The 19,726-nt window shown below is 42.7% G+C and overlaps 1 protein-coding gene across 3 annotated transcripts in view; it reads right to left on the reverse strand.

Moving 5' to 3' along the window:
* The window catches only part of NSF (N-ethylmaleimide sensitive factor, vesicle fusing ATPase), a 170,988-nt gene that overhangs the window by 105,567 nt on the left and 45,695 nt on the right, over positions 1-19,726 (reverse strand). For all 3 annotated transcript variants that reach the window (XM_067556201.1, XM_067556200.1, XM_067556202.1), the window contains exon 4: positions 16,175-16,214. In XM_067556201.1, coding sequence (XP_067412302.1) covers positions 16,175-16,214 — 40 coding nt within the window. The remainder of the gene's footprint in view (positions 1-16,174; positions 16,215-19,726) is intronic.

Consider the following 19,726-nt stretch of genomic DNA (forward strand, 5'->3'; position numbering starts at 1 on the left):
TGTCATATGTTCGCCCATGTGGGCACCCCATCCGGTGAGTGATGCATCTGTGATGGTCAGCGTGTCCAGGGAAGATGGAAGGAAGGGTATCCTGGTGCAGACCGGTCCTGCAACTATCCATCATTGGAGGGAGGAGAGTACTTCAGGAGGTACTCTCAGCAGGAAGTCCATGGTATGTCGTGGGAAAACAGGCTCCCTGGAGCAATAGCTGAAGACAGCAAAGGCGGAGACGAGAGAAGGTGGTGACATACGTGCAGGATCCCATGTGGCCAAGGAAGGATAGGCAAGTCCTAACTGGGACGGAAGGACTGTTGATTACTCTGGCAACCAGTTTCTGCAGGGTCTGGAATCTGTCCCTCAGTAAGTAGGCTTGTGCTGAGATCGCATTGATGAAGGCCCCAATGAAATCCAGGGACTGGGGGCGATCCAAAGCTGATTTTTTGACATTTACACTTTCCTCCCCGGGGGCAAGAGTCTGAGTAACAGGGAGGTCAAAGTCCAAGCCTCTTCCCTGGATTGTACTGCTAGTAGACAGTTGTTGAGATAGGGAAATATAAGGATCCCCTCATGTCGGAGGCGGGCCACTAATACAGAGAAAACTTTGATGAAGACCCATGGAGCAGTGGTGAATCTGAACAGTAGGATCCTTTATTGGAAGTGCTGAACGCCTACAGTGAAACTCAAGAAACTTCTGTGGGTAGGATGGACGTCTATGTGAAAATAGGTATCCTGCATATCAAGAGCCATAAACCACGTGCTTCTTTCTAGTGACAGTATGACGACTCCTTAGCCAGTATGTAGTACCCGTTTTCTGCCTCCTTGGGGGTAGATGCACAAGTGGCCAGCCAGGATGTGGACAAGTTGGAGAGAGTGCAGCAGAGGGCAACAAAAATGATTAGGGGGCTGGAGCACAGGACTTATGAGGAGAGGCTGAGGGAACTAGGCTTGTTTAGTCTGCAAAAGAGAAGAGTGAGGGGGGATTTGATAGCGGCCTTTAACTACCTGAAACGGGGTTCCAGGGAGGATGGGGCTAGGCTGTTCTCGGTGGTGGCAGATGACAGAACAAGGAGCAACGGTCTCAAGTTGCAGGGCGGGAGGTCTAGGTTGGACATTAGGAAAAAGTTTTTTACTAGGAGGGTGGTGAAGCACTGGAATAGGTTACCTAGGGAGGTGGTGGAATCTCCATCCTTAGAGGTTTTTAAGCTGAGGCTTGACAAAGCCCTGGCTGGGATGATATAGCTGAGGTTAGTCCTGCTTCGAGCAGGGGGTTGGACTAGATGACCTCTGAGGTCCCTTCCAACTCTATGATTCTATGTGCCAAACAGTTTGAGCCAGATGAAGAAGGGCATCATTGACTGGTAGAGTAACCCTGGTTGGTAGCAAGGCACAAGGGATGTCAAGAAGCTGATGCTATTTGTCCTGTACTTCCTCCAGTGAAATATGGAGATCCTCAGCCACCCTGCGTAGGTGATCTTGGAACTGTCTAAAGTAATCTGGAGGCAAGGAGGAGACTGAGGACACAGCTGTGTCTGGAAAAGACAATGCAAATCACCCCCATACTGACAGAGACAGACTGAGCCGCTCATCCTTGAAACTGGTTCTGAACACCTACTGAAGGATGCCCGAAGCAAGGAAAGGGGCGAATCCTCCCTTGCTGAATGGGCTATTAAGGCCAGGACCCCCAGTACAGACAATAGAACGAGTCCGTCAGATCTGTGGAGGGCCCCACAGAGTAGGATACCAATGGCTTCTCTGCTGGGGAAATGGAAGGTACTGCCATGAAGTTGGCAGTCCATTAGAGTACTCATAATGGTGGTAGGGGATGGGCAGCCTCTGCGCTCCATCCAAGTCCTCTAATGTTGATAACTCAGACCCCAGTTCAAATGACAGTACCATCAGAACTGGAACTAGTGGAATCATACAAACTGCAGGGGAATTGGTGAAAGCACAATCTGATTGAGGTAAGTCCCGGGTTGGAGATCGTATCTCCCTAGGCGCCAACTATAGAAGAAGGCAGGGAAACCTTGCTTCCCCCACAGCAAAGAGTTCATGAGGCCCAGGCCCCGTTTCCAACCTCCCCAATGTTAGTGGCACATGCTCCATAGCAAGATTCAGTGCCAGAATGGAGGACTGTTTCAGAACCAGCAGTTCCCTTGAGTTAGGGGTGCCAACTTGGAAGTCATGCTTGGCTCAGTTATCAGTAACAACAGATTCATCGGTCTGTTCGACTTCTTGTTGTGTTTGTGAGCCTGGGAACACACTGCTTCTCTGTGGCTAGAACTCATGGAAAACACATCAGACTTCTTGTGCCTGAAGGAAGACTTACTCCCATGCTTATGCACATGCTTCCTTGCCTCCCAATTTGGCCCCTGCATGGGGTCTGTAGTACAGGTACCGGCAGAACCACACTCAAGCACCATGGTAGGAGGCATGCTCCTGGGTTTCTCAGGGGGGTGGGGAGGGAGAGGATCTCCAGCCTGGATCTGACTGCGGCCTCAAGGCAACCTCCATGAGGCACTTCTTGAGGCAGATAGCAAGTCCTTCTCGGGTATGGCTTGGGAAGGAGAAGCAGATACTGCATCTAGATGAAATGTGGGCTTCTCCCAAGCAGTAAAAGGCAATGTTCGTGCTTGTCACTGACCAAGAACAAATGTAGACAGGAAGCACAGATCTTGAACCGCGGCATCGTCAGCATAATCCAGTACCTAGGCATGGGTGCTGGGTTGGAGGGGGTACCAGTGAACATGGAGTCCCCAAAGTCTCTTAATTCCTAAAAGATCCTACTAAACACAAACTACAGTAAAAACAATAAAAACTAGAATAAAACGCTGTACAATTCTAAAACAGCGTTTTGGGTTCTTTTCAAGTGCGTCAGACGAAAGGACACTATCAGCTCCAACTCGGACCATGCGGTGCGGAGAAGGAACTGAAGGTGTGGTCACAGTCTGCCCTGCTCTTTATCACCTCAGACGAAATTATGAAGCAAAGCAAGGGTGCATGCAAAAACCAACAGACACTAGTACTTTCAAATTCTCTGGCTCCGGATGCATGGAGTGCATGTGTAAACCCCTCAGTAGAATACAATATGTATCATCACTCAAAGAACAAGTAATCCTGAACATATAAAACAGCAAAACATATTAGGAGAAAAAATCCACAATGCTCATGTTCTTGTCTGCTTTGAGCTCTCATTTCTATCTTTTGACTGAATTAAAAGATTCAGCTGTCTTACTCAGAGATAGCTATTCCACTGGGCCATCTCTACCCCTCTCAACATTTGTTAAATTCCATTGCATGTGTACTGGCCTGCTAACTGTATAGTGTACGGAACCACTGGCTTTTTTTTGCCTTTTCCAACATCTTCCTCTTATGCCCAAATCCTTAGACCAATAGCACAGCTTCTAAACATGTTTTCCTTAATCTGACATCAGACGCACTCATTGGATCACCCTTCACCCTGTAGCCAAGGTAAACTTCAACAATTTGGGCTGAAATTTGGGTTGTGAGGCTTAATTAATTTGTATGCAATGGTCAGATACTATACTGAAGTGCACCAAGAAATGCTTATAAATACCAAGAGGAAACAGAGGAATTGAAATTGTTATGGATAAAGTGATCACATGTGGGAAAGGAGTTCCATGCATGCTCTATGCAGATACATGAAAATGATTGCTAGGCATATCACTTCATTAGAGGAACGATGAAAGACAGGATAATGTAATCATGATTCTTGAACCATGAACGCTGACAAGCTTAAGCTCTTGGGGTGCCTGTTTCATGGCCCTCTAACATGAGCTGCTCATGCTACACTTATTCTGATGCAGAGCTAGGGACTATGGCAAATCAAAGCAGTGAGGGGAAAATCTGTGGGGGGAAGCAGAGCTAAGCCTTTCCACAAATGGGAGCTGGGCTGGCCCTGTGCTGCACTCCTTCCCTCATGTGAGAGCTGGGATGACGTGAGTCCCACCTGTCATTGTGCTGCTCTGGAGAGCAGGGTCTTCTGTCAGCAGATCATCTGTGCACTGGCAAACGGTGCCTGGGAGACGGCGACTGCTGTGCAGATCTCAGTACAGACTTGCCCCTCAAAAGATTGCCCGATGGCGTTGGTGCCGGGTCCCGGTGCAGAGGTCTGCTCTGCCTTGGTGTCGGTGGTACTGGCATCACCAGGAAGTCCTTCATCGCCTGAAAGGCCTCCGGGGTGGACAGCACAGGTAGCCCTTTACCGCTACCTGGAGTCAGTGGCGGGCCTGGTATTGGGGTTGAAACTCAATGGCGAGGGACCCGTCAGGGGTTGTGGGGATTAGCGGCCCAACAAGGGTCTCGCCTGGTCCCCTGCACCCTTCTTTCTCTTCTTCGGTACTGGAGATGGTGATCGGTGCTGGAAAGAAGGTGCTAGAGGAGCACTGCATGCTGAGGCTGTGGTGCTCGGTACAGAATCCGAGCAGCCAGGTTCCAATGCTCGTGCCGACTCCATTAAAATGGCTTTGAGCCGTATATGTCCCATTCCTTTTTAGTCCATGGGTGAAAATTTTTGCAAGTTTTACACTTCTCGCTGATGTGAGCTTCCCCAATATGCTTAAGGCAACTCTGAGGTGGGTCGCTCTTTGGCATAGGCTTCCTACATGAAGCACAGGATTCAAACCCCAGGGAATGGGGCATGTCCTGTCACTGGGTCACTATCTATTAAAACTCTACAACTAACGCACGCTAACAATCAACTATATACACTTATAACAAAGAAAAAAACACTATGTTTAAAGGGACTTGCAAGAGCAAGAGACATTCCAGCACCATCAGGGGTGGTAAGAAGGAACTTTATCAAAGATAAGAACTGCCAAAGAAACCAGAAAACTTAACACCCAGCCCTGGCCAATACCTAAAATGTAGGTCAGCCTAGCTACATCACTCAGTGGCATGAAAAATCCACACCCCTGAATAGGCAAGCTGACCTTCGCCCTGGTATAGACAACACTAGACTGACAGAAGAATTCTTCCATTGATTTAGCTACCACTTCTCAAAAGGGTGGATGAATTACAGCAATGGAAAAACCCATTCTATCACTGCAGTAACTGTGTGCACTACAGCACCACAGATGTGCCACTGTAGTATTTGTAGCGTAGACACGTCCTTGCTCTGATCACTCCACTGCCACCTTTACATCACAACACAGAAATCCTGGGCAGACCCAGACACCTATAAGGAAGAAACACTTTGCAACTGAAGTCAGCTATAAAAATTGATCAACATTCTTGCAGTGCAGCAGTAATGAGTAATTTTAATCTATCCTGACCTAAAAACTAACAAAACTCATTGAAACATTCATGGCAAATCAGTGTACTCCTCAATGGGTATCAGTCAGTCTATGGTGTGTTGCAGCTTTTGTCTTAGGACGTAGCACTGCATTACACAAGCTACAGTATTAGTGTGCATACAGGACTGCATGCCCTCTGTCACTGTACATCTGTGTGTCCACCTGGTGGCAGTATGCTGCAAATTGAAGGTATTACATGCTCCTTGGTTTCGCTACTGAGCAGCATGCATTCTTGGATTTTTCTGGCTGTGCATTGCAGGACACACAGTGGAAGCCAGGCTAGTTCAAAATTTTAAATAATCCCATAATTCATCCATCTCCACCCATACTAACTTTAGGGGCGTGCTAGCACTATATTCAAATTGCTGTTGACCAGTACAGACCCAACAACACTTTGCATTGCTATGTTGGCAACTGCACGTATGCAGAGACTTTTGAGATGTATTTTAACACTCAAAGCCAAATGAGCTTGGCTTTGGACTTGACCAGCTGCATCACTGAGCACATGATGTGGAAGAGCTCCTACAGCAGCAAGAGGGTCTTTAGCAGCAGTGAAACCAGGATGGGGATGAAGAAGAGGAGGAATATACAGAGTGGTTGATAACAAAGAACCTTTTCCTACAGTATGTGGCACTGTCTCTGGACTTGGGAAACCAATGCAGATGGGTGGGAAAGGATTGTTCTGAACATCTGTGAGGACTAGCAGTGTCAACAGAATTTCAGGATTGGGAATGCAACCTTTCTAGAGATATCTAGAAATAACAGAGAAACCTTCAGTGAACTTCATCACAAAAAGGAAGCTTACAAGAAGTGGAAGCTTGGACAGATGACTAGGGAGGAGTACAAATATACTGCTCGAGCATGCGGACGTGAAATCAAGAAGGCCAAAGTATAATTGGAGTTGCAGCTAGCAAGGGACATGAAGGGTAACAAGAAGGGTTTCTTCTATTCTTCATTGGATAGGATACACAGTGATTGATGGAACTGGGCTTGTTTAGTCTGCAGAAGAGAAGAGTGAAGGGGAATTTGATAGCGGCCTTCAACTACCTGAAGGAAGGCTCCAGGGAGGATGGAGCTAGGCTGTTCTCAGTGGTGGCAGATGACAGAAATAGGAGCAATGGTCTCAAGATAAAGGGAGGGGTCTAGATTAGGTATTAGGGAAAACGTTTTCACTAGGAGGATGGTGAAGCACTGGAATAGGTTACCTAAGGAGTTGGTGGAATCTCCATTCTTAGATGTTTTTAAGGCCCGGCTTGACAAAACTCTGGCTGGGATGACTTAATTGGGGTTGGTCCTGATTTGAGCAGGGGGTTGGACTAGATTACGTCCTGAGGTCCCTTCCATCCCTAATTTTCTATGATTCTTCTATCTGCTGAAGTGACCCCGCATCTACAGCAGCACTGTACCAACATGCAGTGCCTCACACTCATGGAGAAGTGGGTCACAACTACCATCTGGAAATTGACCATCCGTTAATGCTACTGGTCCATGGCAAACCAATTCAGCATGGGGAGATCCCAAACTGTAATAGGACAATTGATGCAACCCATGTGCCTAGCATTTGCCCAACCCTTAGGGCACAGAATTCATAAACAGAAAGGGGTTTTTCTCCATCGTGTTCCAAAGACTTGTAGACCACCATGGTCTGGAAGAGTCTACGATGTTAGTATCTTTCGGAATTCAGCTCTATTTACATTAATGAAGAAAGGATTGTTTGTCCCCATGATAACTACGGTCATTATTAGTGTGGACATTGCTCCAGTATCCTGGGAGACCTGGCTTATCCTACAATTCCCTGGTTAAGGAAGCCATTCATAGGCCACTTGGACAGAAAGACGGACATTTTTAACGACCCACTCAGTAGTTGAAGAATGGTAGTGGAGTGTGCATTTGATCATTTTAAAGAGAGAGGGTGCTATCTGTGGAATAGGTTGGAAGCAACAGAAAAAAAAAATCTCAAAGACCAGAGCAACATGTTGTATTTACACAATATTTATGAAACTATGTGAGAACACATTAGCAATAGTGGGAGGTAGAGGTGCAGAGACTTACTCAGCAGTTTAAGCAGCCAGCAAGGTGTCCAATACAAAACACAAACAGGCAGGACACTATTGTCAGGAATGCTGATTTCTCTTATTTTGACACTCAGGCCTGAAATTGTGCAGGTGTACATCCAGTTATTAATCCAAAGGGGAATGAAAAGTTGGGCAGTTCAGTGTTGTGGGCAGAGAACATGCAACACTGCTGCAATCTCTACTGCACTGTATGTCTTTGCCAACGGGTGTTTGTAAAACTGTCAGTTAGTGCAAATGGAATTGTTTTCTGTGTAAAATGAATTGTTGACTCCTTAAGGTTTAAATTTTTAAAATTAAAAAATCTATTATGTAACAAACAAAAATGGACCTTTAACTGAAATGAAAATGAAAAAAACAGCTTTTAATTACGAAAGATTAATAAACAAAGAACCCTTTAAACAAACCACCACTGGAACAAAACAATGCAGGGCACAATGCAAGAGGTTAAAGTCACAGGTGAGTGTATGTCTTATCTCTGTTTCTTCTAGTTCGTGAGCCTTCTGGCATGGAGTGCCAAGGCTTGAAGGTACCAGGATGACAAAGAGCTGGGGTCCCACCTACCACCATTCTTGGTGTCCTAAGCATGGCGTCTGGGAGAAGAACTGCATCAGTACAGTGGGGAGGAGGAGCTGTTGTCCCCAGTAGCCTGTATTGTCCAGAGGCTGCAGAACATGACTAGGTACTGGTTTTCAGTATTGCCTGCTGCCCTAAGAGTAACATACACTGGAACAGGGCATTTGATCTTTGTATTACCTTCAGGAGTTGCCTCTGCATCTCCCTGTCTTTTTCCATACCATCTTTGGCCATGGCAATCTTCCCATACAACTGCTATGCTGTCTTTTGCCACTGCAACAATCTCCCTGGAAAGGTTCTTGTTGGATTCTCTCTCCATCCTCAGATGCAGCTTCCACCTCTCCACATTTTTTTTTTTAAATTGGGAGGGTGGGGGGGTTATCCATAAACTTTTCATCATGATTTTTCTGTTTTCTCCCCCTTTCATTTGCCAGCCATTCCACCACTGATAAAGGCCCTGTCTTTGAGGCTGGCCTGTGCAGGCGCTGTTGCTGAGTAAGTATTTAAAAAAAATTACAAGTGGTTATTGTTCATATTCTAGGTATGCTGTGGCAGCAATTTTTACATACATTTTTGTCTTTACCTCCCTGAGATTCCTCCCAGTTCAGGGAGGAACCTCAGACATGGTAAGTGTGTGCACACTGGATTTGAGTTTGTGCAGTATATGCTGTGTGGCTTTGCCATTGAGCATGGGAGGGTGGGGAAATGGGGTTGGGAATTATGTTTCTGATCTAGTTTTACTGTGTCTTGGAGGTGCTCATATAAGGTCGAAAGGGTTCAAAGGAGGAATCCAGCCAGTGACAAGCTCAATAGGAATCCTTTCTACATCCACCTTAGGTTGCCCTGGCTCTGAATGACATTACACTTCGGCAGGTGACTAAAAGGCAGAGAAGGACCTTATTCAAAAAGGCAAAGGGCAGACCAGCAAGATATGCTGTGAAGTTATTCAAGATGGTACACCTAGAAGTATAGGAGTGGAAGGGAGCCATGCACTATACTGGAGGGAGGGAAGATGGCCATTCAGCTATTCCTCATCATCTCCAAACAAAAACGGAGTAATTTCTCAGCCTTCGATTTTGTTTTTTCTCCTATGCCGACATGTTGAAAGGGCAGAGGAAAACAGACAGAATTCTGCAATGGCTGCCTGAAGCACTCTCTGTTCCAGGCTGTTACTAGGCCTGAGATGTCAACGCCTATCTCATCTAAAGCGAGAACACTAACCACATTTATTTTCCTGTCACCACTATCTCAATAAACGTTTGCATTTTGCACAAAAGAACATGGGCCTTGTTCAAATCTGGCACAGATGGGCTGGGGTAGAGGCTGTGCTATGCTGTCAGCTACCATTTTGAAGTGGTGGGCAGGTCTGGTGGGGCAGCATTCACTGAGCAGGGCAGCTGAGGGGAGGGGGAAGGAAAACATGTACACAGGTATGTACCTTTCATGGAGTGGGCCTGAAAACAGTCTGTATTCACGGCTTTAGCACAAGATGGAGAACGATGACCCAGTAGCCATGATTTTGTAAAGTTATAAGCGGCGGGTTGGGGGGACAGGCCCTCAGGCTCAGAAAGGCTTCTCGTTCACATAGGCCTACAATGGCTTTGGCCATGGGGCACCCAGAACAGAAGCTAGCACAGCAGTATGCCAAACAACAACACATTCAAAGTTAAATAGTATATTTTTTAAAACGAAAAAACTTACACGCTTAGGTTCCCTTCACAGGTTTAGCCTCAGCCCAGTGTGGGCTGTTGTCTGGGATTCGTTGCAGCAGAGCAGGAATCAGGCTCGCTCTCTATCTAGTCAGCATCAGGCTGAGTCCTGAAAAGATCTGACTTTCTGGGCAGATATTTTCACTGGCCTCCCCAAGCTTGATCACCCCCCGATAAGTCCTGTAGCACCTCTTGTGTGGGGGAACAGGCTTCAGCCTGGGGTGGATGGTCATGTAAAATCCCGTCCAGCCCTCAAGAAGTGGACAGGTTACATATCTCCTGCTGGATTTTTTTTCCTGTCGTCCCTCGTTTCCATGTAGATGCTTCTGAGCTGTTTGCTCTTCATCAAATACTGTTCAATATCCCGGTCATGGCCCTTGGGGACATCTGCTTTGCAGTGTCCACAAAAAGGTCTTTATTGATGCAGCTGGCCACAAGAGCTTCCTGAACCAATGTTTCTCTCCAGATGGTGATGAGATCCAGGGTTTCGGCATGGCTCCAGGCAGCTTCTCAAAACATGCTATAGGGCTTCTGCAGTATTTTCACAGATATTGTGATAAACTGGAATCCAAGTGTGAATGCACAAAATCTAGCAGTGCACCAGTTTAAAAAGGGGAGGGCATATTTGGTCAACTTGATCCCAGAGCAAGGGAGGGCACACAGGTATTTAGACATATCAGTAATGGTCGCCGGCAAAGCAGTGTGGGATCGCCATTGGAAAAGAGCCAAAACAGTGCGCAGCTGCACTGAGGGCATACAAACAACAGATCAGACTAACTCACTTCACAGTAAAGTTAGGTCATTTTGAAACAGGCCTCCGGATTTCACTATAAATAGAGTCAGTGCACTACACTGAATTATGCTGTGTGTACACAAGCATTTTAAAAGTGAATTAACTCAAAAATTGAGGCTTAAACCCCCAGCGTACACAACCTCTGAGAGCCAACAGAATATTCAGTCCTCTTTCTGATTTTAATTAGCTATCAATAACCAGTATGCTAGTGGCTGAGCCTCTGACTTTATCATCATTATGCAGTTTGCATATTCACGCACTCTAATTTTGAACAAGATTGCCTGCCAGCACATGTTAAAGCTATTCTCTAGCAGATGAGAGATCTGACTGCTTCTGCAGTAAGAAACAAAAGCAACGATAATTCATCATGCAGAAGTGAAAGAAGGAAAAGAGTTACGCAGGATTATACAAAAAAAATTACACAGGGCCCCTATTTCAACAGGGTCCAAAGCCCAGAATGAGATGTAAAAATCCATAATAAAAAAACCTATCAACAGCAGCATTTCTGTAGCAACTTTTATATCAGGACCTAAAAGTACCTTACAGGCATTAATTAAGCTTGAACAAGGGACAAGTAAACAGGAAGATGAATTTTTGTTTGTATGATGATGAAAATCTGATTTTACACCTTCCTACCCACCTTAAAAACAAAAAGGGCTTGTTACAAAATACGATGGCTCAGGTTTTCAAAATTAAAGAAAACCACTGCACAGGGCATGAACTCCACAAGTATCTGCACTCAAAATAAGCACTTATCTTAAGCGAGAGGAATGAGGAGGCCAACACTTATGCAATAAAGCTTTAAGGATCATCAGGGCCAGGATTGGCTTCAGTTTTTGCTGTCATGTTTAATGCAGAAGATGCCGACTCTAATATTATTTTAGGATGAAAGTCATACATTTTGCATCATTGAAGTCCCACATTAAGAGAAAATCTGACCCCACTGAACTCAGTGGCACAGCTCTCATCAACTTTAATAAGACCAGGATATGATCCTAAGGCTCAAGAGATGCAGAGACTCGAGTGGGCCCTCTGCCTGCAGTATATCGCACCATTAGCTCCTAGCCACACCAGAGACATTTTAAAGAGTTTTCCCACCATCACCAGCAGTGGCAACATTGGTTAGTTTAAACAGAACAGTGGAAGCAGCCTGTGTAAGTAGCCCATGAAAAATAAGATCAAACATATCAACCACATTCAATGCCATATGGCAGAACAATCTTTTAAAAATTAGTTAAGAAATCACTAAATCTGTGCACTGGATCTAATCCTAAATTAGTTCAACATTATTAAATATATTGTTCTTGTTGCTATTATGTAGAAGTCTAGCTAGTTAACTACCTTACTGCTCATACCATTCACAGCACTGGAGATTTGCATGGCCACTTCTTCAGGGATACAGCTATTTGTTTCCCTTGCCAGCACATCACAACAGTTTTGCTCCCCAGTTTCAAGATTTTATATCAGATTTCTAAAATGGTCAAGTCTGAGTTTTTGTTTCCAGTGTATAATATATAGTGTGTGTAAGGAGGACTACAGTCACATTTTTCCCAGCTGGAAATAAAAATATATGGCAAGTCAGACAAGGGAAAACAACACTGCAGGATAATGGTTTCCTGTGACTACCTAAATACACATTTGTGGAAACGTCTATTCCTGCTCTAGAGATGTTTCTTTTCTAAGTCAGAGACACTGATCATGTGATAGCGCTGTGTTCCACTGACTTGTAATAAGGTGACTGAAGTAGATGCAACCACTTTATCTGCTAGACACTGGGGCACTAAAGAAAGATTTACTCCCTGTGCTAATACTGAGTCAGTATCCCATTCTGTCTGGCAAAGCAGCAGTTCTTCACCTGTGATTGGAGGACCAAAGGTCCATGGAGCCCTTCCTGGTGGTCTGCTGAAGAAAACATTTTAAATGGTGATCTACAAAGAAAAAACAGCAAGGCACAGGCCCAGCAGTTGTCATGAATGTACAGAGCAGGCCTGCTTCTTCTTCAACCCCTGTCGAGGCTGGAAGACTATGGTAACTAGAGAACTAGTGAAATGACAGTGAAAGTTCAGCACTTATTCAGCAATTAGGAAAGGATGGATTTTTTAAGATAAACTGTTTAAAACTATTTTCTTTGTGCTTATTTAATTTCAATAATCAGTTAACATATTGGAGAAAGGAAGACTTTATTAAAGATTGAATACTTTCCTCCTCTTTCAATTAAGAGGAGAGCTCACAATCTACATGCTCTGGGACATCCAACAGCACCTCAAGGGAAAAAAGGAACAGGGAAAAGTAGATTTAACATCTGTGAAAAGTCTAAGGTAAGAAACAAGTAGAAAAAAAAGCAAAAATGGCATAAAACTCAATTTTAAAATTCCTTGAAAATTAACTTTCAGATCAGAGGAATGGGGTATTAGGAGAGAGATCGTTCATGAGCGTTTCTTACTGAAATAGCCCCAAGAATGAAAATGCTGGAGAATCTCTGATTTAGAACACAAACCATTGTGTGGTTCTGTCAATCCAAATCCAGTTTACAGATGATCCTAAAGATAATGCTACTGATTCAAACAGAGCTACTCCAGGAATTAACTTGTCCCAAAGTATTCATAGAAAAACTATTTTTTGACTGGTTGAAAAGGATTTTTTTTAATTTATCAGTGAATAAGGGCCAGCTACCCATCAATCTAGATATCTGCTGGCCAAACACCCTGGTCTAATCAAGCAATAATCTTGATGCAGAATAGACTTCTACATTTAATGTAGATGCAAAGTCATTATCTCTGTGACAGTCTTTAGTTACTGAAATTTTATTTTGTTGCGCCAGAAGATTAAAATTGTCTGAATCGTTTTCTCTGATGCATGTTGCATAAAATGCTCATTTTGGGCCCATTCCTGAGAGGTGCTGAGCACCTGCTGCTCCCATGTTATCTTCCAGCTGAATTCTATCTGGTTTGGAGAGTACAATAGTGTAATTTATGCAATTATCCATAACAGCATTGCTTTTTAAAAGACAATGCACTATACTAAAGTGAGATGGGGGATCAATCCTCTGTTCCCACCTTGCTTTTTTGTGAGCAACAGAATCTTTCACCCTATTCAACGGAAAGGAAGGAGTAAGCAGTTCGATTTGCTAATGAAATATCTAACGCACATTATTATGGGCAAAAGATTAAATGGAACTTAAAATGCCAGACTCAGATATATGTTGCCCGGGTATGGGAGAGAACTAGAGAAGAAAGATAATCAGAACTTCTTCCCCTGCTACATTAATCAATTTAAAATTAAATTAAGCTGCCTATTCTTCCACTTCCTCTGTACCATGCCATTTCCCCCACTAAAACTTACTATGATCAGTGCACCTTGGAAGACTTATCTGTTTTCCTCCGTCTGCCCGAACACCCAGGCCCAATCCTATTTGTTTGCATCACCTTAAAACCGAATTCTGAAATGAGATTTGCCAACACAGACCTTCACACCTGAAAAGATTCCCACTGAAGACAATAGGACACCAGGAGGTATTTAGAATTTGCAATAATGGATCGCACTACAGGATTGGAATCTGTTTATAAGCTCTGGAAGGAAGAACCTTTCCTTTGTACTAGTTAGTAAAGCCCCACAGAACACCTATGGATGGGACTACACCTTTTTAAGTACTAGAAGTCACAAGGTCTTTGCCAAGACTCACCTTCCCTCTTCATCCGCAGTCTGCATCTGAAGTCACCCAAATATGTGTTTAGCATCTCTGAAGATCAGGCCTCTTATGTGCCTAAATGTGCATTTCAATGCCTAAATTTAGCATCCAAGTTTGAAAATTTTGGTTTACAAACTGGATTTGTGTTTATTGCCCCCAATTTTGAAACCCTATTAATTTGTGTGAGATGTCTGTCCCAGACATATAATGAACCATGCCTTTGACAGGTGATCTCAAAATTAGTTTTTCTGACTATCTGGCTGAACCAAAAGCAAATACCTAATAATGAACCTTAACAATGGAGTTTGTAATCACAGTTTCTTGACTCTCATTCCCTCATCCTGATGGCTATGATGTGAAACATTTTGTGCCACTGCTGAAACTGGAAACAATTCATTCTTGCTCTTGAGCCATGCATACACCAGCCATTTTTGCTCCAAGTTTTCATGATAAACAAAAGCAGGTGAAGGGGGGCAGATATTGCCCCAAAAAATTGCCTTTTCAATTTTCAGCATTCAATTTAACATCTGTGGTGGGCAAGCTCAAAGCTCCATACATCCACATACTGCACAATGCACCAGTGTAACAAAACGCTTTTCAAGAATAGGTTAAGTATCATTTGCATTCATGAATGTGTGTTATGGAGACTGGGACTATTTATATAACAGATATTTTAGATTGATGTTTGCCAAAATATTGCCATTAACAAGGCCTTTGGCTCCAGCCATCCACAGTAGACTGATGCGTTATATCAGCTCATGGCACCAAAAGCATCCAGCATCAGCATGCAGAGGGGTTGGATGTTGATAATACTCACACCTAACCATATAGTTACCTAGCCCACAATTTAACTAGGAAATACATTCCTGAAGAAACCCATGTGGCACAAATAGCAGGTTATATTATGATGCTGCTGTATTAATTTTGACACATTTTGTCTCAATATGTCACATCAAGATACCTCCTCTTCAACCATTATGAGGTTTGGATAGAACATTCTCAGACAAGAAATCAAACCCAGACTGATGGGGGATCAGAATGCTTGCAGCCAGATAACAGAAGGACTTCTAGCCAAGGATAAAAGGTATCATCAGGTACATTCAGGATATAAAGGCAAAATGTAAGTATTACTTAACGTTGTAACACAGGGCCTACAGGCCTGCAAGATATTTATCTGAACCAAATTAGGCTTTTGGGTTTAGGATAAGTTAGCACAAGTAAATTAATAATAAACCTGTGAGCTTGTTTCAATGTTTGTGTTAGCAATTATTTTCAAAATATCAGCCTGAGTTTGGATAATAATGTCTAGGAGATCAGCAGACACCACAAGATGACCATTGGTAGCCTTCGTGAAATGTTAAGAGACTTCCTTCAGGTAACCACGTATTACCATGGTGATAAAGTGATGTAAGTGTTAATGAGTATAAGAAGAACTAATGAGTTAGCCTGTGAAAAACAAGAAATTTCAAATAAGGAGAAAGTGCTAAAACCTTCATAAATATGTACGACTCTCAGTGGGCGTCAGCATAACACATTATCAAAGCGGTATCCCAACCTATGTACATGGGGGGGAAGACATCAATGTGACAACCATTGGAGGTGGTGATAATGGTGAGGAGGAGGATGACTATGATGATTAACACTTCGAATTTTTCCCCAGGCACGGTGTAACGCAAATGCTTTATGGTCTGTATTGGTCTCTCTCTCCTTTACCAAACTGCAGTGTGTGTTTGGCTGGCTAATAAAAGTAACTATTACAGAAAAGGCATCATGCAGTCTCCCGTGCACCATGGGTCCCCCTTCTACTGATTACTTCTCTACTGTAGTTGATCTTGGGGACTGAACTCTCACAGATTAAAGTTGGTGTAAACCCTCACCTCAAAGTGAGTAATTGGTTAAAATACCCATAGCTACAGATAAGGCTACAAGCTGCAGATCTGGCATGCTCCAGCTGAGTTCAGCTTTGGTCTGTAAACCATGTAAAGAATCAGCTTTGGTAAATGTATGTTAAGTGCTTGACCTACCATCTATGTCTTGTCCAATGGAGAGGCCAGCCCATTTTCTCTGTAAAAAACAACAAAAAAAAGTTGCAAAAGGACAACCAATCACCAGAATTACAGATACCTGCTCACAGGAGAGCATGCTTCCTCACTGTAAGCTTTAAGAAATGTAGGATGCACAGGTTGAACAGCAAAGCAAACAGAATGAAACAAAATACTTATCAAGAGGGAGCAAAAAAAGCAACAGTGATAAAACTCTTAAAGAATGTCGTCGTTTTTCCATCTGATGTCTTTACTGTACTATACCCAATTTCTGTGAAACCATCCATGGTTAATCCCAGAGAGAACAGTTGCAACAGCTTGAAAACAGAAGTGATTAAGTGCAGCCTTCTTAACAAAAGTGAGCTCATGACTATAGCACATCTTTGATGATGAAAGAAACCATATGGGATATTTTTTCTGTCACCCAGCTCAGGCCACTGCTCAAGCATGTGCCTGTATGAAGTGCAAAGTGGAGATGTATCCCAACAGGCAGAAAAGAGTATGCTACACTTTGTGCTCATTTTAAATGGGTGATTGTGTGAGAACTCTCACTAGAAAAAATAAACTATAATACAATGCATTATAAATACGTTCTTTTGGGATCTTTCAGTGAACTAATAATTCGGTGCCATAAAAAAGATATTTAAGTGAATTTCAGTAGATGTGAAGGGTTCTTACAGCACAGGACCCTAAAATGAGAAGAGGGCAAGTGGTTCAGAGTGAAATTCTAGGGCCTGTGTTACGCAGGTGAAGCTGGAATGATGATCACAACAGCCCCTTTCTTGGGGTCCATGTTTTGTTAATAGAATTTAATTTATTTATATAATCTGGGTTGTGATTTGGATTGCAGAACTCAATGTACTTTCACCACTGCATACCAGAGCTAAACATTTCTCATTCCAGTGACTAAATCATTCTTGACCATAAATCTCTTTTACAGATTTGGGGCCAATTCAGTTTTTTAATTTCAGAATTTCTTGTGCACAAATAAACTGCACAAGAACCACAACCAAACTACTATTTACAGCTGAAATTGCTAGTGTTACTCATTAGCTGGCCCTTCCAAAAACACATCACCTATAGTTACGTTCCTGGATTTCATTAACTAACCATACAAGGTTCTAATCCTCTTTTGATGTATATGTAATTTCCATTAACATTAGTAGTTACAAATGAAGCATATTCCAGTGTTGACTGTTGCTACTTTCTTGGAAAATAGTGCTATTGAATTAAATAATGTCTATACACTACTTCAGCAAGGTAAAATGTAAAGTTATTGTTAGCAAGAATGATAATCTGATCACCCAGGCCCAGAAACCAATGGAGAATATCATCATATCTATAATGTAGGCTGCAATGACCCAAAGGTCTTAATTGAACACTGAAAATTTTTATCAGAATTACTCAACTGAAAACATTCATTCACCAGCAGTTGTAGCAGATGTTACCAGCAGGATGAAACAAACTATATTTCAAAGCAGGTTCTGCTTTATTCACTGGATGAAGTATTTGTCAGCATGGCAGCACCTAACAGAAACTGGAATTTTAAGTACACACTGCAACCTACTGCCACCAAACATCTTATACTTCTAGACTCCTTATTTTCCGTCTCCAGCGATGAGAGAATCAGATGGTACATCAGTAGGAAAGGATTACGTTTCTTCTCATTAAAACATAATGGAACATAAGACAACCTTACAAAATTCTGTTCACCTACTCACAGGCAAACTGAACAAGCATATGTTAACATTTTCACCAGCATGGTAAGAATGGAAAATAAGTTTGTGTGCCTAGACTGATATATTTATGACAACTGAGGCTAATACGTACTGCAGAAATAGGAGAAGAATCAGAGGAACCATATGACTTAATAAATCATTTCTTGCTCTCATGTTTAGATTCTATAACACAGGACAGTCATAAGCAGCTACCTATGATTTATGCTTATTTCATTATAAGCACTTTCAAAAAAAGAAAGTAGTCAACAGCCAACAGGAGGTTCGCTGCACCTATCACAGAATAGGCCAAATGCCTGATAAGCTGATATTACTGAAACAAAGTATTTCTGGAGAAAAGTTGTCAAACATTTTTTCTTCCATAACTTGAATGTCCTGAATATGAAGATGTTGTTTACCAAGCTGAATGATGAGGCTAATGATGAGCATGGGTATAGTGGTAGGGTGGCTAATGGGAATGAGAATATGGAGGTAGAAACTACCACATCCGAGGTAGAAGCCAAACTCAAACAGCTTAACGGGACTAAATCGAGGGGATCGGAAAATCTCCATCCAAGAATATTAAGGGAACTAGCACATGAAATTGCAAGCCCATTAAGCAAGGATTTTTAATGAAGCTGTACCGTATGACTGGAGAATTGCTAATATAGTTCCTATTTTTAAGAAAGGCCAAAAAACCTAGCTGGCTTCAAAACTGAGCTTGATACATTTATGGAGGGCATGGTATGATAGGACAGCCTAGTTTGGCAACTGACTGATCTTTGACTATTGATGGGGTGGGTTCTGAGTTATTACAGAGAATTCTTTCTTGGGTGTCTGGCTGGTGAGTCTTGCCGACATGCTCAGGGTTTAACTGATTGCCATATTTGGGGTCAGGAAGGAATTTTCCCTCGGGGCAGATTGGCAAAGGCTCTGGGGTTTTTCGCCTTCCTCTGTAGCATGGGGCATGGCTCACTTAGTGGTGGATTCTCTGTACCTTAAAGTCTTTAAACCATGATTTGAAGACTTTAATAACTCAGTCATAGGTTAGAGGTTTATTACAGGAGTGGGTAGATGAGGTTCTGTGGCCTGCATTGTGCAGCAGGTCAGACTAGATGATCATATTGGTCCCTTCTGACCTTAGAGTCTGAGTCTAATTTTGAACTCTGAAATAAACACAAAAGTAATTACTATCATTCATAACTTTTAAAAAATAGACAATAAAGAGGTACTAATATGGAATATGTTCCTAATTTGGAATACTAGGCTATCAGAAAATGCAAGGAGAAATCTCTGGTCACATGACGATATGTGTTTGAATTTTGTTGGTTTTGCAGTAAAGACGACATTTATGGGCTAGTTTACCTAGTCTTTTTCATTGTTGTATGCAGTGTTGTTGTAGCCATGTTAGTCGCAGGATTCTAGAGAGACGAGGTGGGCGAGGGAATATCTTTTAGAGGACTAACGTCTGTTGGTGAGAGAAACAAGCTTTTGAACTTACATAGAGCTCTTCTTCAGGTCTGGGAAAAGTACTCAGAGTCTCTCAGCTAAATACAAGATTCAAGGTGAAGTGGTCCTGTGAAATGTGTGTGTTAACTACTTATGCTAAGTAATCTGCATCATACATAACATAGTATGACACGCTTTATTTCCATAAATTCTCCTCTTTCAAAAATACAAACTAGCTAATTATTAGCCCTAATGATTAACCTAACCTAAAGATGACTTTTGCATAAAGTATGAATTGAATATTGATTTGGATACCTATGCCATGGCACTAGCTATTCAATATCCAGGTAGTAGTTATTAATTATATTCA

Source organism: Emydura macquarii, unplaced genomic scaffold (genome assembly GCF_026122565.2).
Source record: "Emydura macquarii macquarii isolate MOO-44397 ecotype Brisbane River unplaced genomic scaffold, CSIRO-AGI_Emac_v2 contig_1692, whole genome shotgun sequence".
NCBI lineage: Eukaryota > Metazoa > Chordata > Testudines > Chelidae > Emydura > Emydura macquarii.